We start from the raw sequence: 14,737 nt of genomic DNA, 5'->3' as shown, positions 1-14,737 counted from the left end.
ACCTGTACAATCGCACCATCAAGGAAGTCCCCACCACAGTGCCGAAACACACACCCACCTCTACAAATGCACCATCGAGGAAGTCCCCACCACAGTGCCGAAACACACACACACCTCTACAAATGCACCATCGAGGAAGTCCCCACCACAGTGCCAAAACACACACCTACCTCTACAATTGCACCATCGAGGAAGTCCCCACCACAGTGCCAAAACACACACCCACCTCTACAATTGCACCATCGAGGAAGTCCCCACCACAGTGCCAAAACACACACCCACCTCTACAAATGCACCATCGAGGAAGTCCCCACCACAGTGCCAAAACACACACCCACCTCTACAAATGCACCATCGAGGAAGTCCCCACCACAGTGCCAAAACACACACCCACCTCTACAAATGCACCATCGAGGAAGTCCCCACCACAGTGCCAAAACACACACCCACCTCTACAAATGCACCATCGAGGAAGTCCCCACCACAGTGCCAAAACACACACCCACCTCTACAATTGCACCATCGAGGAAGTCCCCACCACAGTGCCAAAACACACACACGCCTGTACAATCTACTGTAACTTGCGTTCTTCGACCTCCATCTGACCAAAATTTTGTAAGAAAAGATTGTACCCCCGTACACACACTGCCAGATCTAAACAGAATAAAGGTATACAGTGTATGCATTTATATATCAGGAGCCTGCTGCAATGCATGTGCACATACCATGCTCGACAACAAGTGACATTTTATGGAGAAGAAAACACGGTGTCACAATCTCAATGCCATAAACACGTGAACAACGGAAAAAATGACAATTCTTTCCATGTATTTCATGTGCTGATAACATGCCAGATTTAATTATGCACGTCCACAAAGGCAGTGCTGCTGCTGGAGGAGCTTGTGGAGAACTTACGGATAGTACACACTTCACTTTGTGTCTGTTTTCTTCTGGCAAAACATGAACAGCTCAGGAATGGAAATAACGGCCCAACAATTGTATAGGTAATTATATAATGACATGCAATGCCAGCTTTAGGCATTGCATGTCAATGCTGAACAGTGGAATAATATTAAATTATTATTAATACTGAACTCAGTGGAACTCACAATCCAAATCCCTTTCATTGGCATGCAAACACACACACACTGGGGGGGGGGGTGTATTAAAACTTTTGGGGATCAGCTGTGATCATATTTTTAACTCACAGTACATAAGGCTTCTCTCACTATAGAAATAATTATTTGATATGAAACATGTTATTAAAAGTTATTTCTTCTCCCTGATATTATAGCTATTACGTACTATACATTACAGAAGTAAATCCAGGCAGGCTTGGCTTTACTTATGACCTTGAAAAGCCCAAAGCTACTCCCTATACTGGTGAAGTACATGGGCCAGAGATATATTAATAAACTTGCATGCTATATGATCAGTGCAATATAGTTTATGTGGGACACATACTAAATAGAACATTTTGAGGAATTTAAAATAGGGCAGGGAACAGAAATACTAACACTACAGTAACTGTCATGTTCACAATGTCTTGCAGTATATATGGCTCAACAGGAAGAAAACTGTGCATCTCGTTCTTAATCCAGATATGAATAAATCGGTCTCCACTCTACATTTAGAAATGCTGTAGAATTACACAGTACCATACCAATACTCATCATATCTACAGTGTATAGCCTAAAAGGAAGTTATAGTGGTCTTTCAGGAACTGTACCTGTCCTGATTATTATTATTATTATCATTTATTTATATGGCGCCACAAGTGTTCCGCAGCACCTTACAAGGTACATAACCAAAAAGTGACTTACAGTAAAATACAATACAATGAAGGACAAGGACATGGATAATATACATTGATACATAGGTGGCCATAAACACCCACATAAGCAACAAAGCATAGGCACCAAGTGTTAGGTGTCCTAGTGGTGAGTAAGAAGCAGATGAACATAAAGTAAGGAGAAGCAAAAGAGGGTAGAGGGCCCTGCTCGCAAGAGCTTACATTCTGAAGGGGAGGGGCAGACAGATGGGGAAGACAGGGAGGAGGGAGCATGTAGTAGCAAGTTAGGATGAGAGCTGGAAAGCATTGATGAAGTAGTGGGTCTTGAGAGCCCGTTTGAAGGATTGTAGAGAGGTGGAGAGTCTGATGGGGAGAGGGATAGAGTTCCAGAGGTGGGGAGCAGTACGGGCAAAGTCTTGGAGGCGGGAGTGGGAGGAAGTAATCAGTTGGCATGAGAGGCGGTGGGCATTTGTTGAACGAAGAGGGCGGACAGGAAAGTGAAGGGAGATCAGGTCAGAGATGTAAATGGGAGAGGAGTGTGTGAGGGCTTTGTAAGCGAGTGTGAGAACCTTGAATTGGGTTCTGAAGGGGAAGGGGAGCCAGTGGAGGGCTTGTAGGAGAGGAAGGCAGATGTAGAACATTTGGAGAGGAAGATAAGCCGTGCAGCAGCATTACGGATAGACTGGAGAGGAGAGAGATGGGATTTGGGGAGGCCAGATAGGAGAAGGTTACAGTAATCCAATCTTGAGATGACCAGTGAGTGTATTAAGGTCTTAGTAGCATCCTGGGTGAGAAAGGGTCTGATCCTGGAAATATTTTTAAGTTGGAAATGACAGGACTGTGAGAGGTTCTGGATATGTGGTTTAAAGGAGAGGGAGGAGTCCCTCCATGTCTGATGACATGAATACATTGTAAAATTCAAAATATTGCGCTGGTTAATGCTTATGTATGAGGTAAGAGTATGATTATTTAGGCATGCTGGACAGGGGCATTATGGGACTTGCAGTTCAGTGACAGATAAAGTGCCAGGGCACAAGCCCGTTGAATGCAGTGTTCCTCTCAATGTGGAAGCATACATTTGCGTAATGTGGAGGAAACCCTATGACAGCAGACCCTGCAAAGTATTCTCTGTCACATGACACTAAACCAAAAATCTATGCAAATTTCCCATGTTACACCTTGACTAAAGTAAGAGAAGCAGGTTGCAATTTAAAGTAATTATTTAGTGTGAGGGTTAATTGTACGATAAGTGTTCAACTGAACAGGACTTTGTTATAACCACTTAACTGACAATTTTTTTTGTCAAAACCGCACAGAAAAGGTAGTTTTTTTCTTAAATTGAATTAAGTTTCAAAAAGTACTTTTTAAAATATATTTAAATATTTTATTTGAAACATATATACACAGGGGCTGTTTTGCATCCCCCCCAGCGCCACTGTCCATAGGCCCCAATCACCATTGTAATTTAATGTCCCACCCCACATCAAAAATAGCCCCCCCAGTGTCAAAAGATCTCCTGCAATAACAACCTCCACCCTCCTAGTTATGATAGGTCCCTGTGGAAGCCCTACCCCCACCCTCAACCCGAGGGACAATGGGTGCCCAATTTAGTCCCTTCCCTGCATAACCCCCCATCCCCCCCAGGTCCAAAACATGCTGCCCCCATCACCCCCCCCCCCACCATGTCTTAGTACCACCCCCTCATCTTAGCAGAGCGCAGAGGAGCGTGGGGCAGGGGGGTTGCTGCAGCTGATCTTTGCACACTAGTGATGGTCTTTTGTGGGGTGTCCATCAATGGCTACCATAGTTAGGCCCATCAGCGATTACTATAGATGGTGCATAAACCATCTATAGTTAACCATTGATGGTTTTCTATAGTTAACCATTGATGGTTTTCACCCCCTCAATGGCTACCGCTACTGGGGGCAAGCCGATCCGCAGGCCAATCAAAAATGTTGCAGGGCTTTGTAGGCACTTGGTGGGCAGGGCTAAGCCTGTCAAGGGGAGAAATAAAATCAACTCCCACTCATCCATCGATTGTGGAGAATTCTCTGCCATCGATGGCAAAACTAGTCAACATTGATCAGCCACCGTCAATGTTTTGAAAGCATCAATGGCCATTCCTACTGCACATGCAGAGATCAGCATAGCGGTCCTCTGCTAAAGAGAATGGAATCACTGATCAGTCAACATTCTAACTGTCTCAAGTGGTTGATTTCCACAACACAGGGCAATGTAATATTTGTTATCATGAGCAAAATCACGTGCAAATTATTTTTTGTCCTGGTTCTGTCTGATCTGCTCTACACAATGTTCATTAAACTACATAAAAGACATTAATTCAAAAACACAAGATATTCCTATTGCAGAGGTTCCCAATCACGGTCCTCAAGGCTCCCCAACAGTGCAGGTTTTAGAAATATCCATGGTTGAGCACAGGTGATTTAATTAATAGAAAAGTCAATAACCACCTATGCTTAACCATGGATATCTCTAAAACCTGCACTGTTGGGGAGCCTTGAGGACTGCGTTTGGGAACCTATTTCCTATTATATTGCCCATGTCATGAAATCCTGAAAATTTAAATGGCATCTCTGGACGGTGATCTATGGAACTTTATCTCATCATAGTGAGCGTAACTGTGTCACTACAGACAAATGAAGCATTACGCTGTCTCAGTTACACGAAATAAGTAGCGTCTGTATATACACAACTACAATAGCAATATTTACAAAAATTTAGGACACACAACCTCCAAAAGGTGGAAGAGGCTTTACTACCATTTAATCTAGACAGTTGCCAGGCTTGTAAGAGAGTTCATCCCCAGTAAGAAAATCTAGAGGCTGCCTCTTGCAAAGTTACCTCTACAGCCGTAGTGGCGACTGTCCCAAGCAGAGGGACACTGCTGTTTTCACATCCTACACTTAATCCCTCATGTCAAGTATGGGAACAGTGAAATCTCCACTTCAACACTGCCTCAGTCCCCTTACCCCACACTGGGGCAACTTGGAGTTTGCTCTTGGGCAACCCTCACCCATTTCTCCCTATGGTCCTTTTATAGATATCAAAATGATACTAGATGCCCTGGATAATGGTAACTGTGCTCCACTGGAAGTATCGCACAGTAGTTTTAGCTCCAGATGGCAAAATCTTCAGAATATCTACAAATGAAGCACTTTATTTTCTCTCTCCTCAAAACACACACAACCAGATATTTCACACAGCTTGAATCTTAATATAAAAAAGGTATGATCTCCTCTCTTTGTGATCTGTTAGTGAATACCGAGCAGTCTCCTAACCCAAAGAGACTGCTTCAGAGATGGACTTGGGCAGACCCACCCCATGGCGACTTGTGGTTCACAATTACAGTGAGTATGTTAAGGGCATTACTCTCAACTTATATGAAAGAAAAGACCTATAAAATGTATTATAACTGGTATTTGGTACCAACTAGACTCCAGAAGATGTTTCACACAACTTCCCCTCATTGTTTGAGAGGCTTTGGGGGAACCAGAAGCCTACCTGCACATTTGATGGGCCAGCCCCAAAATTGAAAATTTTTGGGATGACATAGCAACTGTAGTTTCTAATATTACCCTAATGCTCGTGCCTAAAGAACTGTGGTCCTTTCCCTTAGGCCCGTCTGTTGGGCGCTTGCTGGGTCTACGGACAAACTGGCCTCTCAGATTCTCCGTGCAGCCAGATTAGAGCTTGGTATCATAATAAGTGAGACCCATCCTCTGTCCAAATAGTGCATTACAAAATATGCTACGGATACGCGTTTTAGGAGAGGAGAAGGCCAGCGTGCAGGTCCCCCTCTCGTGCCGGCACATGTACCGGCAACGTTTTACCGGTGATTTCCTCTACTGCGCATATATCGGGGAAAATGTCACGGGGAGCGGTGAGTCTATTGTGCTTAGGAACACCTTTTTTGCTGGCTTTCCCTCTGGAAACAGGAAAGCATTTATATCACCGTACTCATGCCAATTGTGACATTCTTTTACAATTAGAACTCACAAGCATCTTTTTTCTGCTAAGCAGGACTCTATCTTATGTATTGTGACCTTTTTTAAAAAACTTCACTTCAGGATTATGATATATATCCATTTCTTATGTACTGATGTATATTTGCACCTGCTGATTGTTCATTTAATTAATATTTAGGAACTGCAATTCTTTTTTATGTATTTGGTAAACATATTGCTCCATTCTGCTTTTTATGCTTTAGTGATCCCAATTGCAGACATACTTATATGCTCATTGTGCCTTTTGTGAGAGGATTTGTGGCAGTCTCCTCTGTATGTCAGCTGCTGTGGATTCACTCTAGATCCCGGATTGATTAAGTGCATCACTGCATTTGGTTTTTGGTTCTCTTTACCTGCATAACAAAGCCTAAAAACTCTGCATGAGGTGTTTTTTTCTTAAACTGATCGTTAAATGGACAGTACCATTAAACTGGGTTGGGTTGAGTTGCCGGCAGTTGGGATCCCGGCGGTCAGAATCCCGACAGGGTTAACATACCGACACGTGTTGGTCGGCATACTAACCATCCCCCACTCCCTACCCTAACCCACCGTTCCTGGTGACTAACCCTAACCTCCCCCCTAGTGTCTAACTCCACCCCCTAACCACCGATACTTACCTTCGGGATGCCGATGGTCGGTATTCTGGAGCCAGTATTCCCCATTAAACTGTGACAATATGCTACTTATGTTGGTATATTTTGCTATGTGAGCAAATTTAAGTAAATGTCTGTCTTGGGTATTGTTTTGTTTTTAGAGATATATATATATATATATATATATATTTTTTTTTTTTTTTTTTTTAAATCTAATATGAAAAATGATCTTTGATTTTTAGGACAAAATACAATTCTGGCACAATTATTTTTTGCTGCAACTGCAGCAATAACTATAGTTTATGAGTCATTGCATCAATAATATTACTCGGGACAAATTCTAGTTTAGAAGACACATTATACATTAATTCACAGTGCAATACCACGTATACAGCTAAACTAATACCAGCAATAATCCTTGTACTTGTTGTATAGGGCTCCCATAACTCCATGTAATCCCAAGACAGTGTTTGCAGTCAGATACCTATTACCTGAAATATTCATTTCCACAGAAAGCAAACATGACTTGGTTTTAGAGACTCTGCAAAAGGTCATTTCAATGTAATGTTTATGTTTTTCAGTTCAAAGATCCAACAGTGAGGAACAGTAGATCAATGACTCCGCATGACAAGATCCAGTAGTAATTACCATGCAGCATAAAGCATGACAAAATACATGAATAATTACACAGCTTAGAACAAATATCATCCGTTTGCTAAATAATTGCTATCTAATAAACAGCTTAGTACAGCGTCTTCAAACGCGAATACAGGGCGATAAGCAATTGATTTTCCCTGTGCACTCAGACCATTAATGGTAAAATGAAACATTGCAATCTAAAGAGGATCATGCATGTTAAAAAGAATAAAGATAAGATAAGTACGGTTCGGCAGAAAAGAGGTAAATGACGTTAATGGGATCATCTTTCTTTGGCCTCGTAGATGCGGATGTAATTGTACAAGTTCAGTGCCTATTTTTAAATGCGGATACCTGGAGATATAATGCAAGTGTAAAAAGCCTGGAAAGTACACGTTATGACAACTTGCCCCCAGCCGACGTGTTAGTAATGCAGTGTAAAGCGTTTTAACACTGTGCGGCTTAGAACTTTAACACTGTGCTTTACCATCGTGTTTAAAGTTCTAAAGCCAACAATGTCGCAATGCCGTACATCGCATTACTACCAAGTTAGCACACCGGGTTCGACATAACGCTCCCCCCATCTGATTGTCAACATTCTGACCGTTGATAATACATACCGATCACAAAAATATATAGCTGAGTTTATTAAGTACATAGGGCTAGATGTATCAAGCCTGGAGAGAGATAAAATACCAACCAATCAGCTCCTGTCATTTTTCAAACACAGTCTATAAAATTACAGTTAGGAGCTGATTGGTCGGTACTTTAACTCTCTCCAAGCTTTGATAAATCATCCCCCATTTAATGAAGCACCAACTCTGTGGGTTGCACGTATGCCTGTTGCTGGAGCATATCGTGCGTGTCTTCGCACTGCGCATTCATTAGAAAGGAGTTTACATAAAAGTGATCGATGCAAAGTTGCACCTACACCTATGGCTTGTAACAGGGTGGTCTCACTTAAGTGGTAATCACTGAGGGCGCGTTGCAGCACTACATTCAGTTGAGATGAAATGCTTTTGGATGGTGAAATCCTCTCATGAATATCAATGTTGCTCCACAGAAACATAGAAGTGAATATATATAAGATAATGTATTAGGATGTGGTATAAACCGATTGACATAGAATAGACCCAGAAAGGAAACCATTAGGGAGACCCTTCAACAATGATTCTGATGTTTCAAGCAGAAATTTGAATCACCCCACAACGAGTCAGAATATAGCAACAAATGCTCACATTGATGCTACCTGTGAACAGTGGTGGTGGAGCACATCAAGGTTTCTTTACCCACAGCCGTATAGAACAGCAAATTAGGGCCCTCATTCAGAGCCGGACGCTCTGAGCAGAGCGCTCGCTCTGAATGAGGGCCGTCCTCCATAAAAATGGAGCGTCCTCCTGGACGCTCGTATAGCTGTGGGTCACCACCCACAGCTCATACGAGCGTGCAGGATGATGGTCGCGATGGTCTTGACCATCGCGACCATCGCCAGTGCGACCAGAAGCCTGTGGTCGAGGTTTTCGACCACAAGCCCTGGAGTGATTTTGGCTCTATCAGAGCCCAAATCACTCCCACTGACATCACTAGTGATGTCAGTGGGGCCGGCTTCAGACGGTAGGCGTTCCCTTGGGAACGCCTCCGTCTGGGAGGCACGCCCCCGGCACGCCCACCAAAGGGGGCGTGCTGTCAATCAACATCGACAGCACGCCCCCTTTGATCAGACACAACGAGCGAAGGAAAGTCCTTCACTCATCGCGTCTGACGCATGCGCACGACGGAGCTCCCTCCGTCGTGCGCATGCGCAGTGCACACCATCGACCCACTTGCGAGCGGACAGCCGCTTGCGAGTGGGTCTGAATCAGGCCCTAGGGTCTCCCTACCATGTTGGTTTGCATATCTGTGTGATCACCATTCACCATCTATCTGGTACGGAGGGTTTATCCCCAGCTTTTAATATTTGCATGTGTTAATGTACTATTACATTCTTACAAAAATACTACACTATATCAAGTTTCTTTCATACTTTTGAGAGTTATATCAACAAGATCCATGTTTTAAGAAGCAAGGGAAATAAACCTTTATATGTGTCAGCTTATTCATCTCAAAGTATGCCTTTGTGTGAGCATCCCATAATTTGCTGTTCTATACGGCTGTGGGTAAAGAAACCTTGATGTGCTCCACCCCCACTGTTCACAGGTAGCATCAATGTGAGCATTTGTTGCTATATTCTGACTCGTTGTGTGGTGATTCAAAATTTCTGCTTGAAACATCAGAATCATTGTTGAAGGGTCTCTCTAATGGTTTCCTTTCTGGGTCTATTCTATGTCAATCGGTTTATACCACATCCTAATACATTATCGTATATATTTTCACTTCTACGTTTCTGTGGCGCAACATTGATATTTTTGAGAGGATTTCCCCATCCAAAAGCATTTCATTAAACTGAAAGTAGTGAACTTTATTGGAGAATTGCAGGCGCAAGGATTGTTTGTCACATTGTTTGTTTTTACAACATACACATAGTCTGGTTTCCTCCCACAAACATGCTGGTAGTTTAATTGGCTTCACACAAAAAAATGAACCTTAGGCCAGGTACGAATTAGAATGACCGGCAATCGTGCAGATGGTCGGGGAGATTTCCCCTTGCCCTGGACCATCAAAGATTGCCGGTACCCACTAGGCGAATTAATGAATGACGGTCACCTTGTTCCGACCTTCATTAAAATGCACAGCCGCACACACAATTTCGTTTGATTGACCGTGCAGCATGGTCAATCAAAAGATCTCATATGTTGTCTGTGAGAGTGCGTAACTGAGGGTACACAAATCGATATGACAAATCGTCCCGATATCATCCTAGTGTGTACCCACCCTTAGTGTATGTGTGTGTACACACATTGTAGGGAATATAGATTGTAAACTCCAGTGGGGCAGAGACTGTGGTGAATTACTAAACACTCTCTGGAAAGTGCTATGTAATATGTAGGTACTATATAAATAACAGGTAATAAATATGCAGTCTGCATTCAGGATTAATGCTGTAAACATTCATACAGTATATTGCAATATCAGGCACAGGCTATGCGACTGGTGCAATTTATTAAAGTTATTTTTGAGGACATTACTGTCAGTATATCCCCAAATTTCCATAGGTGATTAAGGACACGAAATAGTTCCCATGTACGAGTACATTTAAAAAATAAAAACAACACTAAATAAATCCAGCCTTATTTACGTGGTTGAATGAGACAACTTCAGTTTAAGGTAGAAAGCTTCCTTGTGCCATGTTAAAAGGACTTTAGTGTTTCTTGCTAAACGCTTATATTCTGGTTTTACGCCAGTGCTGGCCCTCTGCCATTCACGTCCAAGCAGGCATACAGTATAACAAGAGAGGATTCATTAGCTTCTGCTTTAGAAGCTGCAAAGTTGTTCTCATTTTGTTAAGACAAATTTCAGTTCTATTCATCGGTACATAGCAAGAGCTCCCTAGGTTTGCTGGGCCATCTACACCAATTAGTTTGATCTGTGTGAGCACGTATTCCTTGTATCTATGCTGCTGAACAATTGTGCATTGCTTAAATAATAATTAAACAACAACTAAAAGGAAAATAAGCAAAACTTCAAAACTGCATGTGGTAGATTGTACTACACATACACACACAATGACCACACTTTGGAAAACAAGACTAAGGGCAATCTGTTATCAGTACACATACAAGTGTAAATATATATATATATATATTTTTTTTTTTTTTTTGGACCGGCACTCTCCACAAATATTGTTCCTTGCTCCAATGCCCTCTGGAACATTAACCCATGAATAAACAATACAAACAAGCAGCGGCACTCAGACACTAATGAAAGTTAAAAAAATCACAAGAGAGTACTAATCCATATTGCCAACGTTTCAGGGCTCAGTACGCCCCTTTGTCAAGGTGCAAGTAACTTAGTAAAGTTACTTGCACCTTGACAAAAGGGCATGCTGAGCCCTGAAACGTTGGCAATATGGATTAATAGGCTCGTGATTACACACACATATTTGAATACTGTTTAAAGGAAATACATACATAAAAAGGTGTAGTATTGAACTTGTGGTAACTGTTTTCGTGAATGTTTTACAAATAAAAGCAGGGTGTAGAAACCATTTTATACATCAGGACTCATCTAGACAGTAAATGCTACAAAGACAAGATCAGAATTATATACTTTGTCTCTGGAAAGTGGCAACAATGGGACAGAGACAGTGGAAAAACTGACAATACACTATGGGAGGGGGGTATTCAACTAGGAGTGACATATGCACTTTGACTTCACACATTAACATTCAGGGAAAGTGGGCACGAGATTAGGCAAGGAATGTGTTATGCCATTTGGATTTCAGGAAAACATATTATAGTTCAGGAGGGCTCAAGGTCACATCAAGAACTATATAAAGACTATCCAGCTTTACTGAACACATACTTGCCCATACCCTAGGAATGTCCAGGAGATAGGTCGGTGCGCAGGGCCAAACAATTTAATTTGTGAGGTCACAACTAGCAATATAGCTTAGTTAAATTGTCATAGTAGCAAGACTAGTGAGCATAGGTTCAAGTAAACTTTGTGGGGTTTAGGGTGCGTGTACATATATATATATATATATATATACATATACATATAGATATACATATATATATATATATATATATACACACACACATATATACACACATACACACACATTATATACAGACATAGTGGTGTAGTTGGCAACCCGACGGTCAGCATGCCGGCAGTCAGAGCACCGGCGCTAACACTATAAGAAAGTGTCTTATTACTTAATGTGTTGGTGGGGGACGACCCAAGCCATTCCCTTGAGAATCATTATAAAGTAAAATTTGGGTGGAGGTACTAATGCAAACAACTGTGACACACCGTTACATTGGGAACCATATAATTATGTACAGGTATTATTTATGGGATTTATATAACGTACTGTCACTTTCCTTATGAAAAGGTGGGGTTGAGCGAATTGTGACTTCATAAAAGTTACCCGATATTAGCGGATGACTAGAATAATGTGCGTCTATGCATCCCCAGTTTTAGGTCTCAGTAACAATCGTAAAGGAAGACCCAAAAACAGAGGCAAGAGGGAAAAAGACAGGAATGGATGGGCGTCTGCAGGAATTACTCCTATGTTTCCTAATTACTAATCATTTTCTCTCTCTTGTGATTTATAACAATATGCTCTTTGGGCCCCCAGGATTCAAGTGCCCCAGGCCCCCCAAAACCTTAATCCAGTTCTGCTCCTGGGAGAGGAGGTCACCTTCCTGCATCCCAGCCACTAGTAAAATGGCCAGCAGGGAGGCATGAGGAGACCATTCTCATGCGGGTGTAATTCACCCTGTATCTCCCCTCAGGGAACTCCCATGGCAGAACAGCAGTGAGGGACTTTCTTCTAAATGCTGCCCAACTGAAAGTGACATCACCCTCTCCTCCGGCCTACTTTGCATAGCATATTGCTATGAAATGTAAGTATATCTGGAATAAATGGATGACGTAACTAAAAAAAATATATATATATATTCCATGGGATAGTAAATTCAAGAACAAAAATGTATGCAAGCATGACATATCTCATGTGGTGTGTTGCAAGTTACTAAGCATTTCACATAGGGATCAATGATGATCTCCATGACTGCACTAAAAAGAAGTTGCCTTGAGCTCTGCAGTGTAGCAGATACACTGTAAATTTCACCTCCACAGTGAATTGTATTATGACTTGATTATCACAGTTCCTAGCTTAGCAATTTTCTAGCTTAGCAAAGCATACTCAAAAGGCAAGAAAAGAAACTAAACAGGTAGTAATTAGTAAAGACAGTAATTTGAAAAGTAAGGTAGTAATGCAACTTACAGAATCCTCTGGTGGTCTCTGGATCTTCCCCCAATCTACAGAAGGACCTTTCTCTTGCAAGAATCTGTGAAACAACTTCTGGAAGCCTTCTAGGTCTTTCTTAGTGTGCTGTAGGGAAATATAAACTCATATAATTAATCATGTCATGTTGTTTCCTGAATGACTGCAGGAATAGAACTGGTACCTTGTGAGGCAACAGTACCCAAACACTGTATAAATCTACATTAAAAGTATCCAGCCCTCAAAAAACGTAGGTACAGAACTTAAATTATGGATTTGGACAAACTATACCTATGAGAAAATACATAGCCCATGCACATAGGCTTATTGACATAACACAGAACATGTACATGAGTTGACAAACCATGTATACATAGGCTGGATTATCTCACATGTAAATTAAGGGATCCACCTTCATTTACCATCACAGAAAACTAGCTAAAAGTCAGGAAATATTGTACAGTTACTCTATGTGACAACTGTGCTTTGCCGACTAACTGCATCCAGGGGGCTTCGGAGCAATCTGGATTTACACTTGGGGCAAAATAGCTGAAAAATCACAATGCAATGATCCATTATAATCGGAAAGTAATGTGTGTGGTCAGCGTAATCTAATGTAATATCCCCAAATGCCTTTAGCTGCCTCTAGAGGTCCGTGGTCATCCATGGTCATTACAGGAAAAAAAGAAAATGGGACAGTGTGCTGAACCAAGACTAGGCTGGCACAACTGTGGCTCTAAGGTTTACCACATTTTATAATATCGCAGTGGATATTGTGCCACTGACCCAGTATTGTACTATGTACCCTAAAACAACTGAAATGTCAGATAATTATCCTCTCAAAATTGAGATCAGATAATTATCAGGCATGGAGGAAGATACAGCCTGGATGGGGTGGGTGGAGGGGTCATCAGCCAGTGTGTATAGTCATCGTCACAGCCCACAATAGAACCAATAGTGATCCACCTGAATGATGACCAGCCAGCTTGTGCGCCATGTGTGCGTTCAAATTAAATGATGAACCTTTTGCTCGACTCTCAGCGGGAGTGTCAGGATCAGCCCATGTGGTCACCTACAGTTCAGTCCTGGCTTTCTTGGTAGTTATACTTCAGCACCATCTGGAAACCCTCAAGTTAACTACAGAAGTGTCCTCGTACACAGATACCTTTTGGCCCAATTCCCATGCTGCACATTTTTTCTTTTATTTTGCTACTTTTTCCCCCTGTATTGCCCAGGATTAGTTTTCCATCGCTAAGAAATTGGTGTACAGTAAAGTCTCAGATTAAGCACAATGAAGCGTAGTATTGGACTTGTCTTTTGCCTGTTTAGCCTGCAATGTGTACTTCTTCCTCAACTGGGTTCTTAGGATTAGGGTTTTGGCACGGCTAAATAGCAAAGTCTGTGGCGCGATCAACTGAGCTATTTGGCGTGATCTGAGGATGTGTATGTGGGCACATCTGTATCTATGGACGGGACAGTCAGTCACCATAGCCTGGAGGAAGCACTACAGATCAGAAAGAAAATTGTGCAATGTATAAGAGAATGAGAAAGTTACACATTAACCTAGAAGTATGTGCTGGCAATTAACCTACTCTCACTACACTTAACTCTCTTGTTGTCCATGCTGTAACAACGTTTGCTTTGTAAAGAAACAAAATTGCTGCGATAACTCTATTTGTAACAGATATATTTGTTCAACTGCTGCATCATTAGTTTTAGTCTCATAATGCAATAATGAAATCAGTACAATGCAAATTAGATTTCAAAGTGATAAGATTTTCTCAGCTACCAATGGCTT

At 41.8% G+C, this 14,737-nt stretch overlaps 1 protein-coding gene across 4 annotated transcripts in view; it reads right to left on the bottom strand.

Moving 5' to 3' along the window:
- Positions 1 to 14,737, bottom strand: part of UGP2 (UDP-glucose pyrophosphorylase 2) — an 87,793-nt gene that overhangs the window by 42,082 nt on the left and 30,974 nt on the right. For all 4 annotated transcript variants that reach the window (XM_088477221.1, XM_088477219.1, XM_088477220.1 and 1 more), the window contains exon 3: positions 12,940 to 13,047. In XM_088477221.1, coding sequence (XP_088333347.1) covers positions 12,940 to 13,047 — 108 coding nt within the window. The remainder of the gene's footprint in view (positions 1 to 12,939; positions 13,048 to 14,737) is intronic.

Source organism: Taudactylus pleione, unplaced genomic scaffold, assembly GCF_031769625.1.
Source record: "Taudactylus pleione unplaced genomic scaffold, aTauple2 ptg000201l, whole genome shotgun sequence".
NCBI classification, from domain to species: Eukaryota; Metazoa; Chordata; class Amphibia; order Anura; family Myobatrachidae; genus Taudactylus; species Taudactylus pleione.
The sequence above is the reverse complement of the archived record's forward strand: the minus strand, read 5'-3'. Positions and strand labels throughout refer to the sequence as shown.